Source organism: Helianthus annuus, chromosome 10 (genome assembly GCF_002127325.2).
Source record: "Helianthus annuus cultivar XRQ/B chromosome 10, HanXRQr2.0-SUNRISE, whole genome shotgun sequence".
Classification (NCBI taxonomy): domain Eukaryota; kingdom Viridiplantae; phylum Streptophyta; class Magnoliopsida; order Asterales; family Asteraceae; genus Helianthus; species Helianthus annuus.
The window spans coordinates 120,156,373-120,176,928 of record NC_035442.2 but is presented as its reverse complement, the minus strand read 5'-3'; the positions used below and the strand labels follow the sequence as shown (position 1 = coordinate 120,176,928).

At 37.9% G+C, this 20,556-nt stretch overlaps 1 protein-coding gene and 1 long non-coding RNA gene across 24 annotated transcripts; one reads left to right on the top strand and one right to left on the bottom strand.

Annotated features, from left to right (window-relative positions):
- Positions 1 to 557: 557 nt before the first annotated feature.
- Positions 558 to 7,293, top strand: LOC110884621. 23 transcript variants are annotated; one of them, XR_004868619.1, is made up of 10 exons: positions 558 to 707; positions 950 to 1,023; positions 2,779 to 2,892; positions 3,485 to 3,588; positions 3,655 to 5,391; positions 5,462 to 5,505; positions 5,597 to 5,686; positions 5,825 to 6,036; positions 6,658 to 6,744; positions 7,103 to 7,293. It is a non-coding gene; the product is annotated as an uncharacterized LOC110884621 (long non-coding RNA). The 23 variants fall into 23 exon arrangements; XR_004868624.1 differs by lacking the exon at positions 5,597 to 5,686 and adding exons at positions 821 to 867; positions 2,592 to 2,681 and having other exon boundaries at positions 595 to 707; positions 3,655 to 5,505; XR_004868627.1 differs by lacking the exon at positions 5,597 to 5,686 and having other exon boundaries at positions 3,655 to 3,767; positions 5,113 to 5,505.
- Positions 7,294 to 18,990: 11,697 nt separating this feature from the next.
- On the bottom strand, positions 18,991 to 20,199 carry LOC110881195. The gene is made up of 2 exons (XM_022129536.1): positions 19,810 to 20,199; positions 18,991 to 19,617 (listed from the first exon to the last, which is right to left on the bottom strand). The coding sequence occupies exons 1-2, from the start codon at positions 20,197 to 20,199 to the stop codon at positions 18,991 to 18,993; spliced, it is 1,017 nt and encodes a 338-aa protein (XP_021985228.1).
- Between the last annotated feature and the right edge of the window lie 357 nt (positions 20,200 to 20,556).

Genomic DNA, 20,556 nt, shown 5'->3' with positions numbered 1-20,556 from the left:
AACCTAAAAAAACGTTACCCCCCCCCACCCCCAAAAACCTAAAAAAACCTAACCCCCCCCCCCAACCAAGCTAAAATGGTAAAAACTAAACCCCCCCAAAAAACCTAAAAAAATCTAAGAAAATAAAAAAAAAACACACAAATTAATTTATTTTTTTTTAACATTTTTTATTAAAAAATCGCTACTTTTAGTAGCAGCAAAAAAAAAAAAAAAATTTCTAACGAAATGTAGCGATTTTTTAATAAAAAATGTTAAAAAAAAATTTGTGTTTTTTTAGGTATTTTTGGTTGTAACTTTGATAGTTGGTGGTAATTACAAAAATGACACCTTGTCTTTTTGGGTTTTCCTTCAATTTGTATGTTTAGTATGTTAAGATTATTTGTATTTGATCTTTTGCCTATATCTATATATCTATATATATATAATAAACAAACAAGGTTTGGGACACGTGTCGCGTTGTGGTGCAACCACACTAGATTTTTGGCGAGAAAATTAGGGAATTGTCTAATTGTTACACGGGGTCCGTTTTATGTGTCCAAACCCGCATGGATTGACCCGGGTATAGAAGGAACTAAAACACCTAATTTGTGAAACTTCTCATTCTTTCTACCATATTCTCTCAACCCTAACCAATTTTGAACGCCGTTCGTCCATGATTCTTCATCAGACTTCCATCATCAACCTATTAATTCGAAATATCTGTTCGTGTAATATGCAACTCGCCCATTTTTTAAAAATTCTTCAAATAATGTGTGTAAATATTTTTGATCGTGTGTGTCGTTTACACTTTAACATTAGGGTTTTTCCTCTACACTTTCAGGGAGTGGTGGTTGTGTATCTTTATTACTACCTAAAAATTGAATGATGGTTATATATTTATTGATTAATTTTTCTCCTGCAATTACTGCTGTTTAATCTTTCTCCTGATTTTTTAATCTTTCTCCTGCAGTTACTGCGGTGGATTCTGGGAGTAAGGCCTTCGAGTTTTTGGGTCTGTAAGATGTTGAAGATTTTTCAACTCCGGTATGAATCTTGGTAAATCTTTTTTTTTTCCGATTAAACTGCATTATGGCCTTAGTTATATGAATCTTTTGTGACATGCTTTTTACCTACAAGTTAAGGGTATTAACTAATGGAATTTCGAGTTACTCGACCTAATCGGCTCGATTCAAAATTGAAATTTTATAGCTAGATTTCACAATTCGAAAACGGAATTCGATTCAAAATCGAATATTGAGTTTTTCGATTTTCGAGTTTCTCGAGTCCAATTTAATTAATTAGATTAAAAAAAATCCATTCGGAAATCAAATTCCAAAGTTGAGACTGCCATGTAAATTCAATAATCAACACACCCTTGCATAGACAAGTCAACATCTGACTTTAGTGGTCAAGTTCATCTGAAAGTCTATAAGAATCATTTCTTTGTGTAGAAAAAAAGTTGATAATATGACTGAGGAATATGAAATTTAGTGCCATATAAATGTATAAATGTATATATGTTTGTGGTTAGGGCTGTTCATGAGCAGAGCCGAGCCGAGCTAGGGCAAGCTCGGGCTCGGCTCGATTATAAACTGAGCTGGCTCGGCTCGGATTTGAAAACGAGCTGAAAATCTAAGCTCGGGCTCGGCTTGGATTTAAATCGAGTTGGCTCGGCTCGGCTTAGTTTGGCTCGATTTTAAAAATAAAAATTAATACATAGCTCTCAAAATTCAGTATTCTAAAATTTTATTCAATACTTCAAAAGAATATATTCAAAATAAGTTCAACTTAATATATTACAAGACAAAATCACGTTCAACAACGCAAAATAAGTTTTATATTTCAAGTAAATACAATATTTGTTCATTAGCACGGCAATCAACCTTTAAATTGTCATAGATATCAAACTACAAGCCTAAATACATGTAACACTTTTTTGTAATATATTATATGTATATAAAAATAAAATTTATTATAAGTAAAATAATTCGAGCTAAGTCGAGCCGAGCTACCAAGCGAGCCAAACCGAGCTAATTTGGCTCATCATGAGCCGAGCCGAGCTTGGCTCACTTTCTAATCGAGCCGAGCCGGCTCGGCTCACTTTCAAACCGAGCCATATCGAGCGAGCTTTTTTCGAGCTAAATCCAAGCGAGCTTCGAGTGAGCTCCGAGTCGCGAGCTTTTTGGACAGCCCTATTTGTGGTACCTATGGGAAATTCAGAATTTAAGAGTGGAATGTGCTCCTAGCAATAATAGAAGGGACATTTTTTGGTAATACTGATAAAGTGGATACTTTCAATTCATGGGGGTAATAATGAACGGAATTTAGTAACAAGGGTAATGGTGAGAGCTTTTTAGTTTCTAAGGTTTGGCTTTTGTCAAAGAAAGATTATAATCATAAAAAACGTTAAATCTTTTCAGGTGCCCCATATGGTTTATTCAGTTGTTTATGTTAGTGTACCTTTGAGCAATACAAACAGTAGTCATAATTGACCGTTTTTATAAGTCAATGGTTCTTATGAAGTTCTTTATTCATTTATTTTTAATTATTTTTTCATTTGTTGAGTGTATAGTTCTGTGAATGATTCTTGTTTTCTTTTTGCTTTTAATCAGGGTGGCCTAACACGTGTTTAAAATCTTAACATCTCTAGCACAATAGAACACATCTACATAAGATATATCCAACATATAACCACCGTAACGGTTTGTAGTCCGCTTAACCAAGAACCATATATGTTCAGTGGTTCTAGGTGAAACTTCATAAAATTTGCAGTCTTATCAAAACAATTGTTACTTACAGTTTGATCAACCTCCAATAGTGTTTAGCCAATAATTATGCCAGAAGGTGAAAAACTGGAAGTTTGATCATCAGTATTGCAAATGGAAGCTTGATCATGGGAAGCAAATGTTGCACGTAAGTGATTTGAGTTCATGATTGATTCTGTCAATTTGGATATAAAAAGTTAAAAAAATGGTACCAGGTACCTATAATAGTTCTGGCCATGAGGTTAGTCATGCACGTGTCAAGTTAAGGATGGTGATGTTGTCGGAGGTACCTTAAGTGTACATATTTTTTGATCCATCTCATTGTTCTCTAATTCTTAATGGGCTGGTCTTCAATAGAGGTGGTAAGAAGGGCAGGCTGGGAAATGAGTTGGGCTAGGTGGCTCCAAAACACTTTTGTCTGTCATTTTTTGTAAATAATGAATATGACTACAAAACTAATATTTGTTAGTAATAACTTAAATCTTTGAATAAAATCAATATAGTAGGTTGTAAGCATTATAAATAGCTTTCTAATGACTTTCAACACATCTTACATGCTCCCCCTTTAGCTAATCTATTTATTTGACCCATTAGAGTTTAGAAACAACTCAAATCTACTCATACATAAGTAAAAGAGTTGAAATGGTCACATCTAGGTTTCATAATGGTTATTCTCATCCATTTTTATTGTGTTGTATAATGTTTATTAATATATAAATATGCTTTTTATATATGCTTAGGAGAGACATTAGAAGAATCGGAAGTAGTGGAAAGATCATATGGTTCAATAATGTTGGAGACATTAACAATGAGTGAAGATGGGTGAATCGATCATCTTATTCAAGTATATATTCTTAGATTTTTATTAATATTTAGGTTTTATGCATTGAAACTTGAAAGTATCCTGCAGGTAAGAATAGTGTCAGCAGACACCCGACTGATGTTTTTTTATGCTACATCTGCTCAAGAGCCAGGTGTTAAGGTTTAATATTGCTCGTGCAGGGGGTGCAGCCCATTTGCCAGGTTTCTATCTACTGCTTCCATTTTCATCTTTAAATTTAATAATCATTAACACATTAGTTAAGTTATAAAGACAGTAATGTTAACGCTAACCTATGGTTAGGTATAGTAGCTGCTCTGATAATAATTAACAGATTTTTGAAGATATAAAAGACCCATCAAAGTGAACAAGTGACTAGGTTTATGCATCAAACATCTATATTGTTTGGGGGTACGCACTTCACTTTTGCCTAAAAAGGGTAACTACGATTTCAATATGCTCACAAAGGGTAATTTTGGCATAAGTATGCTATCTTTGTACGCCTTTTTTTCCGCCAGAGTGCTACTCTTTTGGTAAGTAGAAGTTATGTTGGTAAGTAGAAGTTATGTTTTTTTATACGTTTTTTAAAGTAATTTACCTTTTCTTGGGCAAAAGTGAAGTAAATGCTCTCAGTTACAATTGACCAACAATGCAATTTTTTCCATTAATTACAAACAAAAAACTGTATTATCATAAATATCATATAGTTTCTTTTAAATAAAACGGTTTAGAATGTTGAAAGCATTAGAGTATTTATTTGTTAGGTGACTTTTGAGTTGTTAACCTATTTAACATGTATGAAATTTAGCTATTTTTTTTTCATAGGTCACATGTTTGACCTGTTAGGCTAGAGGGTATGGTGATGGTGCTCCAAGGGAGGATGATCCGCCACGTAGGCGCCACGTCATAGTCCTCCCAAGGATGGTCCATCCCACAAAACTAGAGGGTATGGAGGATGGTCCTAGATGATCCTACCCCACCAATTTTTTATTTTTTATTTTTTTAATCTTCTATTTTTTTAACATTTAACAAATAAATTAACTAAATATTTTCATTAATATTAAAAACACATTACATAAACTTAAAAAAGAAAACACAAACTTAAAAAATAAAAAAACATAGACTTAAAAAATCATAAACTTAATAAAAAAAACACCCCACTGATGATAAATACATTTTGCATTTTCCTTTCCAATTTACAACTCTGCTAGTGCCACTGCCACTTTGCATATCATTCTTCATCCCCAAAACATTACATCCTCTCCTAAACCCTAACATTTCACCATCTCGCACAAATTCTCCCTCTCGATTGCACGTTTTCCGGTCAAATCACATGTAACTTCACCACTCTGCATATCATTCTTCTTCCCCAAAACATTTCATCCTCTCCTAAACCCTAACATTTCACCATCTCGCACAAATTCTCCCTCTCGATTGCACGTTTTCCGATCAAATCACAGGTAACTTCACCGTATTGTTCTCCTCTTTGTTGATTTCTTTTAAATAAAAACTGGAATTTAATTTTTTTTATTATTAACGGTCAAAAAGTGAAGGGCCCCACCAAATTAGCATCGTCGCCAACGTCCAAATGCTGCCCGAGATGACGGGGACGTGGGGGGCGGGATGGTTTTGAAGGCGGCGCCGGACCTCGACGGTATGGGGACGTCCCCCATACCGCATAGCCTTATTAAACATATACAATCTCAATGGGCCTATTTTCATTATAATTGGGCAAAAAGTGCCATATATAATAATATCTATCTTCTTGCTAAACATGGCATGTCTATGCTTCTTTTGACAAGTATGTGGAGGTTGAACAACTTGAAGGTAATTTTCATCTGGGATTTTGTTTGATTTATGATGTTCTTGAATAGTTTTTGACTTTTGAAAAATGCAGGCTGATTTGAAAGATTTGATGCTGGTTTCTGCATAGATCTTCATGTGGGTATTTTTGAAATATATTATTTTTTTTTCTTTTTTGCTTTTGGTTATTATTATTTCTTAGAGTTAATAGCTAAAATGAATGTTTCAGTTTCTTTTTAAAGATAAAGTTTAAAGATTCAGTTTATCATGTTCTTGAAATATTATGAAATTCATGGTGATTTGAAGCATAGATCTTCATGTGGGTATTCTTAATTTTTTTGTGTTACTTTTTTGCTTTTGGGTATCATTATTTCTTAGTGTTCATAGCTACAATGGTTGCTTCAGTTTCTATTTAAAGATTCAGTTTTTCATGTTCTTGAATAATTACGAAATGCAGGATGATTTGAACTTTTGGTTGGGTTGCATATGATTCTTTTATGCAGCATGATGTTCAAGAACTCAATAGTGTTCTTTGTGAGAAATTTGAAGATAAAATAAAAGGAACTCTTTTGGAAGGCCCAATTCAACAATTATTGGAAGGCCATCATATGAACTACACTGTGTGCATAAATGTAGACTGCAAATCAACAAGGACGAAATCATTTTATGGTACATATCTCTACTTAACAATTTCATTTTATTTATAATATCCAGAGGTGGCAAAAGGGTTGGATTAGCTAGGTTGGGTAGCGGGTTATGGTCGATTGTCAAAGGAACTGTTTGGGTGTTTGTCAAAACAGGTTGTGGGTCGGATTGACACTTAGCTTTGTCCACTTTTCTTTTGCTAATAGGGAGAATTGCATAAAATGGTAAATTGGTCATGTACCAAGGACAATGTTTACTTGGGGGCATGCACTTCACTTTTGTCTAATAAAGCGTAAGTATGATTTCAATATGTTCACAAAGGGTAATCTTGGCATAAGTATGCTATCTTTGTACGCCTTTTTTCAGCCAGAGTGCTACTCTTTTGGTAAGTAGAATTCAGTTTTTTTTTTACGTTTTTAAAAGTAATTTACCTTTTCTTGGGCAAAAGTGAAGTAAATGCTCTCAGTTACAATTGACCAACTATGCAATTTTTTCCATTAATTACAAATAAAAAACTGTATTATCATAAATATCATATAATCTCTTTTAAATAAAACGGTTTAGAATGTTGAAAGCATTAGAATATTTATTTGTTAGGTAACTTTTGAGTTGTTAACCAGAGTGAAGTAAATATTTGTTTGTTAGAATATCATCCAAAATAGGGCTTGGTCGATGGTTGAAGGAGCATACAGGATGATTTCTGAGTTCTAAGGTTTGGTCAACGGTTTCAAGGTAAGTCAATATTTAGCTTCAAATTGGTTTTCATTCTATGAGCTGTGAGTTAGGAAAGGTAAATTGTTTGAGTTGAGTTTTGGATGATAATATTTGTCGCTGAACAAGGGTTATAGTTATTATGTTAGTTGTAGTCAAACTCATTATAGGTCTTGGATTATCGTATTGATCCATATATAATTGTTAAACTCATTTATTGCTCTATATAAATAGCACTCTTAAAAGATGTTTGATTTCATAAGTTCTTTAGAATAATGTGAACTAAGAAAACACTCAGTTATAAGTGTTATAAGTGTGAGTCTTTTATATTTTGCTTTTCAAACTTAGTTTCTTAACTTGTTGGTGTGTTATTGTGCAGACGAAGCTTCTAGGCCAAATGCTCTATTATATTTTACCAGGAGCATGACAACACACATTGGGAGAAGAATATTGTTATATCACATGTGTTGAGAATTATATTCTATTTTGTAGATACTCAAACCTTTATTTCATTATACACTTTTTCATTTGTCAATCGAAACTGAAATTTTGAGTTAGGGATTTGAGATATAGTTTGTACTTTGAAACCCTAAATCTAATTGTGGAAGATGAATACTAACCTGGGTATGTTAGGGGTGTCAATCCTGCCTGGTTGAATATGGGAACCGAACACGACCCATTTTTTTATTCTTGTCAAAAATTTCAACCCTATCCCGGATACACAGAATCCGGGTCATTCCAAACACGATCATTTAACTCATTTTGCTAAAATTTTATATATAATTTGGGAATCATAACATGATCATAAATTAAGCATGTAACAATTCTTCGTTACGAACATTAAATTTAATTTTTATTTTAAAACGCTTACATGAAAGAGATTAGTGGGTTAACAATTCTTCGTTACGAACATTAAATTAAATTTAATTTTTATTTTAAAACGCTTAAATTTAATTTTTATTTTAAACATGTCAATTCGAACACGAACCGTTAATAAAGCGGGTCAACTCAAACACCACACTTTTTTTAAAAGGATCAGGTTTCGCCAACCTAAAACCTGAGTATTTCCGTGTCGTGTTCAGGTCATGTCAAGAACAGCCGCCGACACTAGGGTTTATAATAATACACGTTTATAATATGTGTATGAATTTTATTAGTTGAAAATTCAAGTAAAAGCATAATATAATTTAATTTAAAAACAAACAATATAACATTTTGTATGGGTTTACGAAACATTTTTATACTGAGATCTCATTAAGAATTAAAAGGTTATTAGCTTTACATGAAAACTATGAATGCACATGGAGACAAAGTTAGGATATTGATGAAACGGAACAAATAAATTATTGTGGGAGGGGAAAGAAGATACTAACGAGTTTGAAAATGTTGTTTGTGTACCTTTTATTATTGAAAACTAAATTTTCCTAACCCGGGATGTTCCCGGGTGATAGCCTAGTTGTATATATGTATGTATTAATTCACAAAAGTCGGCGCAATAGTAATGTTTCTATCTTTTCAATTTTTACCGGTGAACTTTGTATGGTCAAAAATCAATTTCAAACTCCTATTTTCTTTTATGCGTAAGTTACAAGTTGACTCATGCATGCTTGTGCCTACACCTTACACTCTAAATTCTACGTGTGCTTCCGTGCCCAAACAAAAGTAGTACCCATTTCTCATTTTATACAAGATATTTTACCTTGAATTGAACTTAATTAAAGACAGGAAAACTGTCAAATTTTATTATTTTTACTTTATAAAAAAATTTACTTTATAATTTTTTTTTTGAATATTGTAAAATAATTTCACTATGTTATCTTTAAAAAGAAGGAAAGCGTGGAAACTGGAACATGATTAGATTTCATTCGCTCCTTTTCTAAAACTTAAAAATTGAGCATTTTGACACCCATATTTTTTAAAACCTAGAAGACTTTACTTTAGTTTAATGGTTAAATCAGGACATGAAAACATCCTACTAAATATAAAATATGTAGCTGCATAATAATATTACTCCAATTGCATTCCAGTTTGCGTTCCTGTCCTTCGCAACTTACAAACATACATCATACATGATATATGCACGTGTCAATATATGCTTACATAAACGTATATGTGTATATAAACCATAGCCATTGAGTGTTGTTATATGTGCCAAGTTATGACAAAGTGTCGGTACTATAATGATAAGATAACAAATCAAACCAACACAGACATATATTCTGCCGCAACGCGGCAGTGATTTTACTAGTTAGAAATGATTCCTTGCGTTGCCGGAACGTTTTTTACTTGACTTGAGTGTACTGATTTTTTTAATAACTTGTCAACTAAAACATAGACCAACTCAAACGTTTAACAAAATATACACGAAAACATATTATATTTGACATGACTTATGAAACTAAAGGTAACTCGAAATTATACCGTCAGATGAAACGTATTATATTTGACCCAACTTATTTTCGAACACAATTTATGTTAAAACATAGACAATTGAGTCCAAAAAAATAAGCACGTCAGGGAAAAGCGTAGAAAAGCCACGAGTTTAAGTGACTCATGTGACGTAAAACGTAGACAAATGCGAGCTTATACACATATAAGAAAGTCAGGGGGTCAAGGAGATATTCTATAAACTTATTAGAGGGGGTGCAGGAGACAAAAGTGTCAACTTTGAAACTTGAATGGAAGGGGAAAATCCTTCACCAAAAGACAAAAAGAAAAGTTGAGGGACCAAAACAAGAAAAAAGCTAAAAAACACAAATTAAGAACCCAAATGGAGAGAAACTCAATTATCTCTTTTTGTGGGGTGTAACAAAGAGAAAAAGGGATGACATTGTTGTGATTTGACAACCTGGAAGAGTTATGTTACAAGGCATGTTGTGTTTGATGAAAATTCGTCATGGTGGTTGTTAGGGCATGAATTTTATGCTAAGGATCATCTATCCTGAGACTGGGCATGGATCACGGATCCTTAACGGATGATGCAGGGAGTCTGAGGATCCAAGATCCTTACTATAGTTTATGTTTTTAACATTTGTCACGTTTTTAATGCTTATACACAGGTAATGGACGACATGGACTTAGTCTTTGCTGGAATCTCGTGGAATATGCTTCATAGGCACGTGCTTGATGAAAAGTAACCGTTTTGAAAAACATGGGTGACTTCCACATTTTTCAGAAAGTTGGTTACTAGATATTTTTCTATCTTTAAAGGGGAAAACAACTCAGTTTAGGCATAATTCGAATACAACACACAAAAACACACAACTCTCTGCAAACACTTAGCGAAATACACACACAGGCAATCCATTGTATTAAGCTTGTTTTCTTCTGAAGTTGTACAAGGATCATTATTGTTTTTGCAATACATTTGGTTATCGGTAGTTTCCATCACCCGAGGTTTTTTATGCCGGAGATCATTCATTGATCAAGGGCTTTTTCTGTCACACCCTGGCTTTGCGGAAACGTGGGATTATTTGGTGTGACTTCTTAATACCATAGCTTAATCACAACAAAGCTATTTGAAAGTAAAACCATGCAGAATCATCCATTAATTAAAGTCTTAAAAACAGAATACCACAACATTGTTTGGAATGCTGACACATGCATCGAGTTGACAACACTTACAAAATAAAAACATTGTTCTTAAGACGCAACCACAAATATAAAATAAAACACCGTTTAAGACTTGCGACTCGTCCAGGTAAAAGTCGCAATCCCTAAACGTGGATGATCCCATAACTCATACGCAACGCGAAAACGTAGCATACCGTGCCAGATCCTTAGTTCCCTGAAATACATGTAGGTTGGAAAAATCAACAAAAATGTTGAGCGAGTTCATGTGTAGTGAGTATGTAAAACCTTTGTAAGTATAAAAATCCTTGGTATGTAGCAAATAAGGAAATAAAGAGATCACCAATGGTTTGCAAGGCCATTGATATGTGAAGTGCAGTAGGAAGACTCAAACCTAGCAGATTTTTGCGTCGGGTACCAAGTCACCCCGAGGTCCGTACTGTTGGGCCTGGGGCTGGGCTCGCTACACCCAGATAGATCTACCGCTACTGTCCCTCGGTCCTACACTGAGGATTAATAGCCTTCAGTTCCCGCCTACCCACTCACATGATCTAAGTAGTAACCCTCCTTACGCTAATCATACCATGTGTAAAAGTACTCATAATCATAGTAACATGTATTTCACCCCCGCAGTTTAAAACTGAAAACGGTTAAGAGAAAAGGGGGACATGAACTCACCGAAGTGCGTCTCTAAAAAGTATCTCCCATTCAACCTGCTGTTCGACGACCTACACGTACTAACTTCTATTAGACGGACGACCGTGACTTAGCTTAAGGGTTAATGTCTTTGGGAAATAGTTAGGCAACTATTTCGTAATTACACTTCGTAATTATTTGGTAAATATATTTCTTCCCAAGGATGGGGGCTTTAATACATGTGCGTTTTCTTGAAATTCCAAAAATATATTATTAAGTCACACTTAAAATATATTTTAATTCTATCTCCAAAATATCAATATTTTTCCCAAAAATATTATATTTTATTACATACCATTTTTCCAAAATAATACTTTTATCAAATAAACATGTAAGAGTATTTTTCTGAAAATACGTAAGTTACATTTAAAGTTCGGTTGGTAATAATAATACCGGTGTAACTTAAATATTTATTGTGAGGGCGTTGATATTATTTTGGAGTTGTTGCTATTCCATGTATTCTAGTAATATTATTTTTACTCTAAAAATAATATTTACGTAGTTCACAAAATAATCATAAAAATCTCACAAGTTTTGTTATGAAAAATATATATTCTAAATATATATTTAGCAAGTTTTATTTGTGAAAATCCCACCTCCGACACTTGGAAGTTTTGTAATAAAAATCCATGGCGAATTTTCTTTGGAAAACAAGTTAAAAATATATTCATAACACTTGTTGTAAAAAAATATTTCCAAGTGTTATATTTCTGGAAAAATTTCGCCAGAGTTTCCTCTGTAACTGGAGGTGGCCACGCTTTCTAGCGTATCATTTTCTTTTCAAAATTAAATCAACAATTTTCCTAACATCAACAAACAATATTCAAACATTAAATTAGTCTAAAATATACATGAATCGCATACACATGAACTTGTGGGTTATGTAAAAGTGTGTAGTAACCTTCCAATAGTTTTAGTAGATCTTGCTATCTTTGTTAATAAAATCGGTTTCTTGAAAATCTTATTTTTAAAGAAGATGCATCTTTACAACTTCTTGATCAAATATTACAAAAATAATTCTTTGTTAAAACCTTTTGTTATACAAGTGTCTACACACTTGTTTGTTCACAAAAACACCTTTAGTTTATGAAAGATCCGCTTCTAAACATGATTTCGTTTTACACTTGGTTCTTCGAAAATACCACTTGTAGATCTTTAGATCTACTAGTTTAGAACTTCATTTTATAAGAAAAATCACTTTTACACAAGTTCATGTTCACATGTAGTAGTGTTCATAATCTAATCATTTTCATACTTTAACATACACTAGTTCATGTTCCATGAACATGACTTAGCCGGGTTAGATGACGATCCGAACTACTACTAGCATCAAGCAACATAAAAGAATCATAACAAAACAAGATCCAAGAGTTTTACACTAGTATTTACTCATTAACCACCATATTCATCTTCTTACAAGACTTTAAACTTTGATCTTATATGTTCATGATTTTTATCTGACAAATCTCTTATTAACCACTTTAGACAAGATTAAGAAGGTGATTAGAAGCACTTACAACTAGCTCAAGGCTAGGGAAGAAACTAGACGAAATATGGGTGGTTAATAGCGTTGTGGTGAGGTCCTTGGCAATCCGTAAGCACCGAGCTTCCTTATACGTGATCCTTCACCTTTATGTATGCTTGGAATTGCAAGATCGAAACTCGAAAATGGATGTGGGTGTGGGGTGGTGTTCGGCCGAGAATCAAGAGATGGAAGGAGAGAGTGATGAGATTTTTGAAGTGTAGGTTATGAAGTGATGGTGATCTCATGGTTCTTCTTATAGACCACTCATTAAGATTAACCATTGGTTACTATGTCTAAAAGATATTAAGCATATGTAAATAAAATAATCAAGAAACTTGTGGGGTGTCCCCACATGGGAACCGAAATCATTGGGGGGGGGGGATTAATGGTTGAATTCCAACTAGATGATTAGTGAGAGTCTAGTTTAGTTAGAAGTCTAATTAGTGTGTTATGTGTGTTGTAATTTACAACGGGTGTTAGGGTATTCGGGGACCCTAACTGGCTCAGAAAAAGAGAAACAGTGTCAATGACAATATTTTTTTATGTTCCGGGTTAAGTCCGGTTGTTCGGTTGGATACTGATCCGTTAAAGTGCTTAACAAAGCTTTAAGGTGTCTTTATTATTATTTTTAGTGACACAAACAATTCACGACACTTTGGAAAGTGTCTAGTATTATTTTCCCATGTTTTTGCACTTTACTAGTTAGCTAAAAAGCTGAGTTTTATATTGAAGTGCAGAATTTTTGTGTTTAAAACATGTTTTTAGGCACATCCGGTCACTATAACTATCACTTAGTGACGTAGTTCTACAACCCTCATTTCCCTACACTCTCTACTAGTGTAGTAAACTATTCCCGGCTCATACAGGCCTTAGAGGCAGTGTCTGCCTGGTGCTGGCTATGTCAGCACGTTTAATGGGTTATCCGTTCATTGTGCTACTGTGCTTTTGTGCATCAAGTTTGTCTCTAAATTTTTGTATGTAAATAATGGAGTGACAGTTAATAAAGTATGATGCAAGTATGTGTATGTATCAGTAATCACGTAGCAGTTTAACCACAATGGCAAGCAAGCACAGTAATTAAGCAGTAATTAAATATTAATTAATTCGTACGGATACCTAATTTGGTGAGGGTTGTCACATTCTCCCCCCGTTAGAAAAATTTCATCCCGAAATTTTAAGTTCTGCTTCTAGTTGCAGGGGTATTGGGAAATAAGTGGGGGTACTTTTCTTTCATTCGGTCCTGACGCTCCTAGGTGTATTCTGGACCGTGTCTTGCATTCCATCGAACCTTGACGAGCTTGACACTGCTCCGGCGGGTTTTGTTAATCTTCCAATCTGTAACCTCAACCGGTTCTTCGACAAAGTGGAGCGTGTCGTCAATATGAATCTCGTCTGCGGGAATGACAACAGTATCTTGCGTTGGACTCTTCTTCAAGTTTGATACATGAAATGTATCGTGAACACCGCTCAGTTCGGCAGGTAAGTCCAGCTTGTATGCTAATAACCCAATTCTTTCCAGAACCTTGAATGGACCAATATACCGCGGATTCAACTTTCCACGCTTCCCGAAGCGTGCCACACCCTTCCAGGGTGATACTTTCTACAAAACCATATCACCTACCTCAAACTCTAGAGGTTTCCTTCTTCGGTCCGCGTAGCATTTTTGTCGATCGCGAGCCGCCTTGATGCGATCTTGGATCTGTGCAATTTTATCTGTGGTTTCCTGGACCACATCAGGACCAACCAATTGTCTCTGCATCAGACCAACAAAGCGGTGATCTGCACTTGTGGCCATATAGAGCTTCAAATGGCGTGGCACCAATACTGGTGTGGTAGCTGTTGTTGTATGAAAACTCTACCAATGCAAATGTTTATCCCAGCTACCGCCCAAATCCATAACACATGCTCTCAGCATATCCTCCAATGTTTGAATCGTTCCCTCGCTTTGTCCATCGGTCTGTGGGTGATATGCAGTGCTCAGATTCAATTGCGAGCCAAAAGCTTCTTGGAAGGACTGCCAAATCCTTGACACAAACCTTCCGTCTCTATCAGAGATGATCGAGAGAGGGACTCCATGACGTGCAATGATTTCTCTCATGTAAATTTCAGCCAATTTGCTTGTGTTATCCTTCTCTCTGATAGGTAAGAAATGCGCAGATTTTGTTAATCGGTCCACTATTACCCAAATAGTGTCATGACCTCTTGGCGTTCTTGGCAACTTCGTTATAAAATCCATGGAAATTTGTTCCCATTTCCATTTGGGAATATCAGGTTGTTGTAGAAGTCCTAAAGGCTTCTGGTATTCCGCTTTCACCTTAGCACACGTTAAACACTTGCTCACATAAACAGCAACGTCGCCTTTCATCCTAGGCCACCAATAGTAATCTTTAAGATCCTGGTACATCTTATCCGCTCCTGGATGGATAGAGTACCGTGATTTGTGTGCCTCATCAAAAATAACTTTTCTCAAACCACCAAACAGAGGAACCCAAATCCTTTTCATAAAACATAACGTTCCTTCCTTGTTTGGCACTAATTGCTTCTCCATCCCACGGAGATATTATTCTTCAAGGTTCCTTTCCTTAAGAGCTTCTTTCTACACGGCACGAATGTGCAGAGAAAGGTCTGTCTGAATAATCATCTCCAAAGCCCTAACCCTTATGGGCTTGATCCTCTCTTTTCGACTTAGGGCATCGGCGACCACATTCGCCTTCCCTGGATGATACTTTATCTCGCAGTCGTAATCGTTCAGCAACTCGACCCAACGTCTTTGTCTCATATTCAGCTCTTTCTGGTCGAATATGTGCTGCAGACTCTTATGATCTGTGAAGATTGTACACTTCGTACCATATAGGTAGTGTCTCCAGATCTTTAACGCAAATATCACTGCGTCGAGTTCCAAATCATGCGTGGTATAGTTCTTTTCATGTACCTTCAGTTGGCGCGATGCGTAAGCTATTACTTTCTGGCGTTGCATCAGCACGCAACCTAATCCTTGACGTGAGGCGTCACAATATACCACAAAATCATCTGTACCCTCTGGTAGTGCTAAGATTGGCCCATTGCAGAGCTTGTCTTTTAACAGCTGAAACGCTTCTTCCTATTTGATTTCCCCAATCAAACTTCTTATCTTTCTGCGTTAGGAGTGTCAGTGGTTGAGCGATTTTTGAAAAATCCTCAATGAACCTTCGGTAGTAACCAGCCAAACCCAAGAATTGTCGAATCTCGGTTGGCGTCTTTGGGGTCTCCCAATTTTTGATCGCTTCGGTCTTGGTGGGGTCCACATGAATCCCATCTCCATTTACCACATGTCCAAGAAATTGGACTTCGCGTAGCCAAAACTCGCACTTTGAGAATTTGGAATACAATTGTTCCTTTTTCAGCAACTCCAAAATGGCTCTTAAATGCCGTTCGTGTTCAGCCTTTGTCTTTGAATAAATCAAAATGTCGTCGATAAACACAATCACGAACTTGTCGAGATACGGCTTGCAAACTCTATTCATCAAATCTATAAAAACTGTAGGTGCGTTAGTCAACCCAAACGGCATAACTAGGAACTCGTAATGTCCATAACGAGTTCTAAAGGTTGTCTTCGGGATACTTTCCTCTTGTATCCTTAGCTGATGGTAACCAGATCGCAAATCGATCTTTGAGTAAAAGCTTGAGCCTTGCAGTTGGTCAAATAGATCATCAATCCTTGGTAGAGGATATCTATTCTTGATCGTCAACTTATTTAAGTCCCGGTAGTCAATGCACATACGAAAACTACCGTCTTTCTTCTTGATAAACAGGACCGGAGCTCCCCAAGGCGAGAAGCTTGGTCTGATGAATCCCTTGTATAACAACTCTTGAAGTTGTGTCGACAACTCCTGCATTTCTGAAGGTGCAAGTCTGTAGAGTGCCTTAGCCACAGGCACGACGCCTGGAACTAAGTCAATGCGAAACTCCCCTAGCCTCTGGGGTGGCAATCCTGGCAAGTCCTCTGGGAAGACCTCCGGGTACTCCTTTACGACAGGGATGTCTTCGATCTTTGGTTCAGTAGCTTTCTTATCTACAATGTGTGCCAGGAAGGCAGCACATCCTTTTTGTAAACACTTTCGCGCTTTCAGGCAGCTGATGATTCTTAAAGGCGTATCACACTTTTCTCCATAAACTACTATCGTTTCTCCGTCTTCTGTTGGGATGCGAACGATCTTTTCGTGACAAACTATCTCTGCCTTGTTGCTCGATAACCAATCCATCCCTACTACCACGTCGAAGCTTCCCAACTTGACTGGTAGTAGATCCAAAGCAAACTCACGCTCTCCCAACTCGATTACACAACCTCTGACAACTTCATTGGCTTCTACCAACTTTCCATTAGCCAATTCGATTGAGTAGGGAATATCTAATTTGCTAGCGGCTAACCCAAGCATATTCTTAAATTCTAATGACACGAAGCTATAATCGGCACCAGTATCAAATAAAACGGATGCAAAGCATTGGTTTATAGGGAACGTACCAGTAACAACATTGGGATCCTGTCGCGCTTCCCTCGCTTCGATATTAAAGACTCTTCCCCGAGCTTGGTTCAATTCTGGGAAGTTCCTCTTATAGTGCCCAATGTCACCACAGTTACAACAACCCGGTCTTTGCCCGTTTCCACCTCCATTCCCAGCTTGATTGTTGTTTTGGTTACGATTCACAGCACCAGCTTGATTCGCGTTGTTGCCTCGATTTCCATTTCCTCCATTATTTCCTTGTGCACGATTTCCATTTCCTCCACGATTATTGTTTCTATTCCCAAAACCTCCTTGGCCTCCCCGGCCAACAGTGGCCCAGCAAGTATCCTTCGAATGACCAACCTTTCCACATGCTTCACATACTTTTGACCCACACCGGCTAGAATGGTGACGCTGGCAGGTGTTACACTTGGGATGGGTACCCATATATCCCTTTCCTTTCTTTCCAGTACCAGTTGTAGCTTAGACTGGTGCGCTTGGTTCTCCTTTCCTGCCATCACTGCTTGTGCCTTGTTTGAAGTTCGAGAATTTTCTTTTGTTACCCCCGGACGACTCTACGTGAGTCTCCTTCTTCTTTTGCTCAACATCAGAAAACTTGTTTAGGCGGATAGCCTCCTTAGTAAGAGCTACGCTCAGATCGATTGCCTCAGTGATTGTTGCCGGCTTTGAAGAGGTCACCATACTTATGATTTGAGGAACTAAACCCCAAATGAAGCGCTCAATTCGCTTGAATTCCGGTGTAACCATATAAGGTACCACATGAGACAAGTCGTGGAATCTTTGAACATATTCCGCAATTTTTAGACCTTCCATCTTCAAATGCCAAAACTCAGTTTCCAACTTTTGTATCTCTGCACGTGAACAGTACTTTCTTCGCATGAGCTCTTCGCATGAACTGTACTTGTAAGTTCCACCAGGACATGGCTCCGTCCAAGAATAGCCCAGAAATGTAAGTAACTTGTTGGTCTGGAGCGCACTTGCTCATTCGGAGAACAGACTCCGTCTTCTCGTCCCATCTGACAAAAGCAACGGCACCTCCGGTGCCATCAAAGTTTACAGGCTTGCAGTCAAGAAACTGCTTGTATGTGCACCCTGCATATGCGTTAGAATATACAAATGGCATTAGCAAACGTGCTAGAGATATCTAATTGTATCATGGTATGCCTTAATGACTTAGTATTACCATGAGGCGGATTGTTATTGCCATTGTTGTTTGAATTACTCCTGCTAGTTCCTCCTTGTGAGGCTGCGCCCTGCGCAATGGCGGCAGCGATGACCTGCTGAAGTTCTGCCTCGTTGGTAGGCATGCGTGCTTGACGTCTTGGTGGCATCTTCTAAAAGATGTGTTCCCGTAAGTCAGGTCATGGTAAAGTGTACGTATATAACGATAGTAGTAATACATAACATCTCACATTATAAATAAACCAAACACATAACATCCCATGTTATAAATAAATCAACCATATAACATCTCATGTTATAGAACATAAATAATCAATCAAACATCACATGTGACGAGAATACTGCGATTGCATTGCCATCAATCGAGACCACAATGTAAAGTTTACAAGTACATGACTGTATCATACAACATCAACGACTAAGGGATACATCACCCCAGTCCAAAATATCAAATCAGTGTCAACAATATCCAATATACATAACAACAAAAGTCAGGATCAATATGCAGTCTCCCAAAAGCTGTGCAATCTGTGCAATCGACGTCTTCTCAACAAAAGTCTACCCGTGTCGTACAAAATAGCCCTACGCTGATGGCGGTGGAGGAGGGGGTAAATGAGAAAAGAGCAAACGTCGCATGTGAAGCCAATCCTCCTCCATGGCTCGATGAGAACGCAACAGATATGCTATCTGCTGCTCCTGAGTCCAAAAACGAGCAGCAGAATCGGGAGATAACGGACGAGGAGGGTGTGATATCGCAGGGTGAGTCTGGCCCTGGCATTGGCATGGTGGTCGCTAAGCTCTCTCAAGCTCCTGCACGCGACGAGTCAACGCCTCCTGCTGAATCATGAACGACCTGAGGATATCCTCCGTAGAATAACCCATGTGATAAGGATGATAAGGATCAGATGGCGGCATAATGGGTGGCGAAGTCCAGTGAAAAGGCTCACTAGATGGAACAAAGGATGGCACAACAAATGGTGCAACGGGGGGAAAAGAAGTAGGATGAGAAATCGGAGGTACAAACTGATCTCCTCCAGTCATGAGAGGTGCATGGCCAAAAGGCTGACGAGATGACCCCTCCCCAGGACGTGGGGTAGGTATGCCCTGGAGAAATGTGATAGGTAGGTCTGCGCGATGCGCATTAGTGACATGTGCGGGAAACAAAGGTGCATCAATAGGAGCTGAAGCAGGTGCTAAAACAGGTGTAACAGGTACCACAAAAGGCGGGTAGTCATCATCATCGTCTATCCACCCATTTCGGGTGTGCGCATATCGAGGGTCAACATGGGTCGCAAAGGGTGCATGATCGGGCTCTACAGGCACAGGATCAGGAAGAGGGGCAAACACAGAATCAGCAGGAATATCAGCAACATGAGGAGCATCAATATGAGCATCAATAGCAACATGATCATCCACCAACTGTGGAGCAACAATAGGATGATCATCGACAGGTATATCAGCAATCAAAGTATCAACAGCGGGTACATCAGCAGGGATAGGGTCATGCTCGAATGCGGGGTCTGGAGCAACTACTGGCTCGGGGGCCACAGCAGGCTCCGGATCGTCAAACTCCATCTCAAAATCGGCGGGATCAGCAAACATAGGATCAACAGGAGCCACGGGATCCTCCATTGGCTGATCTAGATGAATAAACTCAATCTCCTGGTCTGGATTAAAACCAGGTGGGAAGACAGGATCGGAATCATCATTAATGTCGTGATCGATCGCAAAACTCGGGGCAGGGGCAGGTGCAGCGGATGACGCTCTATCAGGGTCTGTATCATGCGAGTAGTGCTGCGCTCCCTGCGCGTGTGATGGTGCAGATGCCACAGACTCAAAGGAGTATGGGACGGGTGAATGGATAAGTGCCTCCTCTGCGGGAGCATCCGCGAGTAGTAAGAGATTGCCAGTAGCTATGTGGGCCTCGCCCTCAAAGTCATCCTCTAGTGGATCCTCGTCAAACAAGTCGACGTCGTCGTCAGCGACTACGTCAAGGGGCATGTCAACAACAGGGTACGCAGCAAGGGGTACAGGGGCAGGGATCACCGCGAGCGGCAAATCCCCGGCGATAGGGCCATCAGCGGGCTCAGCAACGACGTCGGGCAGCGCAAATGGCTGGAAATCATCGTCGTCCGTGCTGGTGGTGTCCGAAGAATGCACATCGTGCTCTGATGACACTCTGTCGTCCGATACTATGGGCATGGGGTCAGTGGTGTCCGACTCACCGGTGCCGGATGAAGGCATGTCGTCTATAATACAACACATATATGCACAAATAATCAATCACATAGTCAAATAAACATATCGGTCACCAATAAGCAATCAAATTGTTCTCCTAGTCCCACTAGTCTAACCTCC

Excerpts from the sequence above, each read along its gene's own strand:
- LOC110881195 (XM_022129536.1), bottom strand. The coding sequence starts at position 20,199 with ATGCCCCTTGACGTAGTCGCTGACGACGACGTCGACTTGTTTGACGAG. Across the intron at positions 19,618-19,809 it reads TGGAGGATCCCGTGGCTCCT|TTGGTGGATGATCATGTTGC; the intron begins GTTGATCCTATG and ends GTTGCTCCACAG.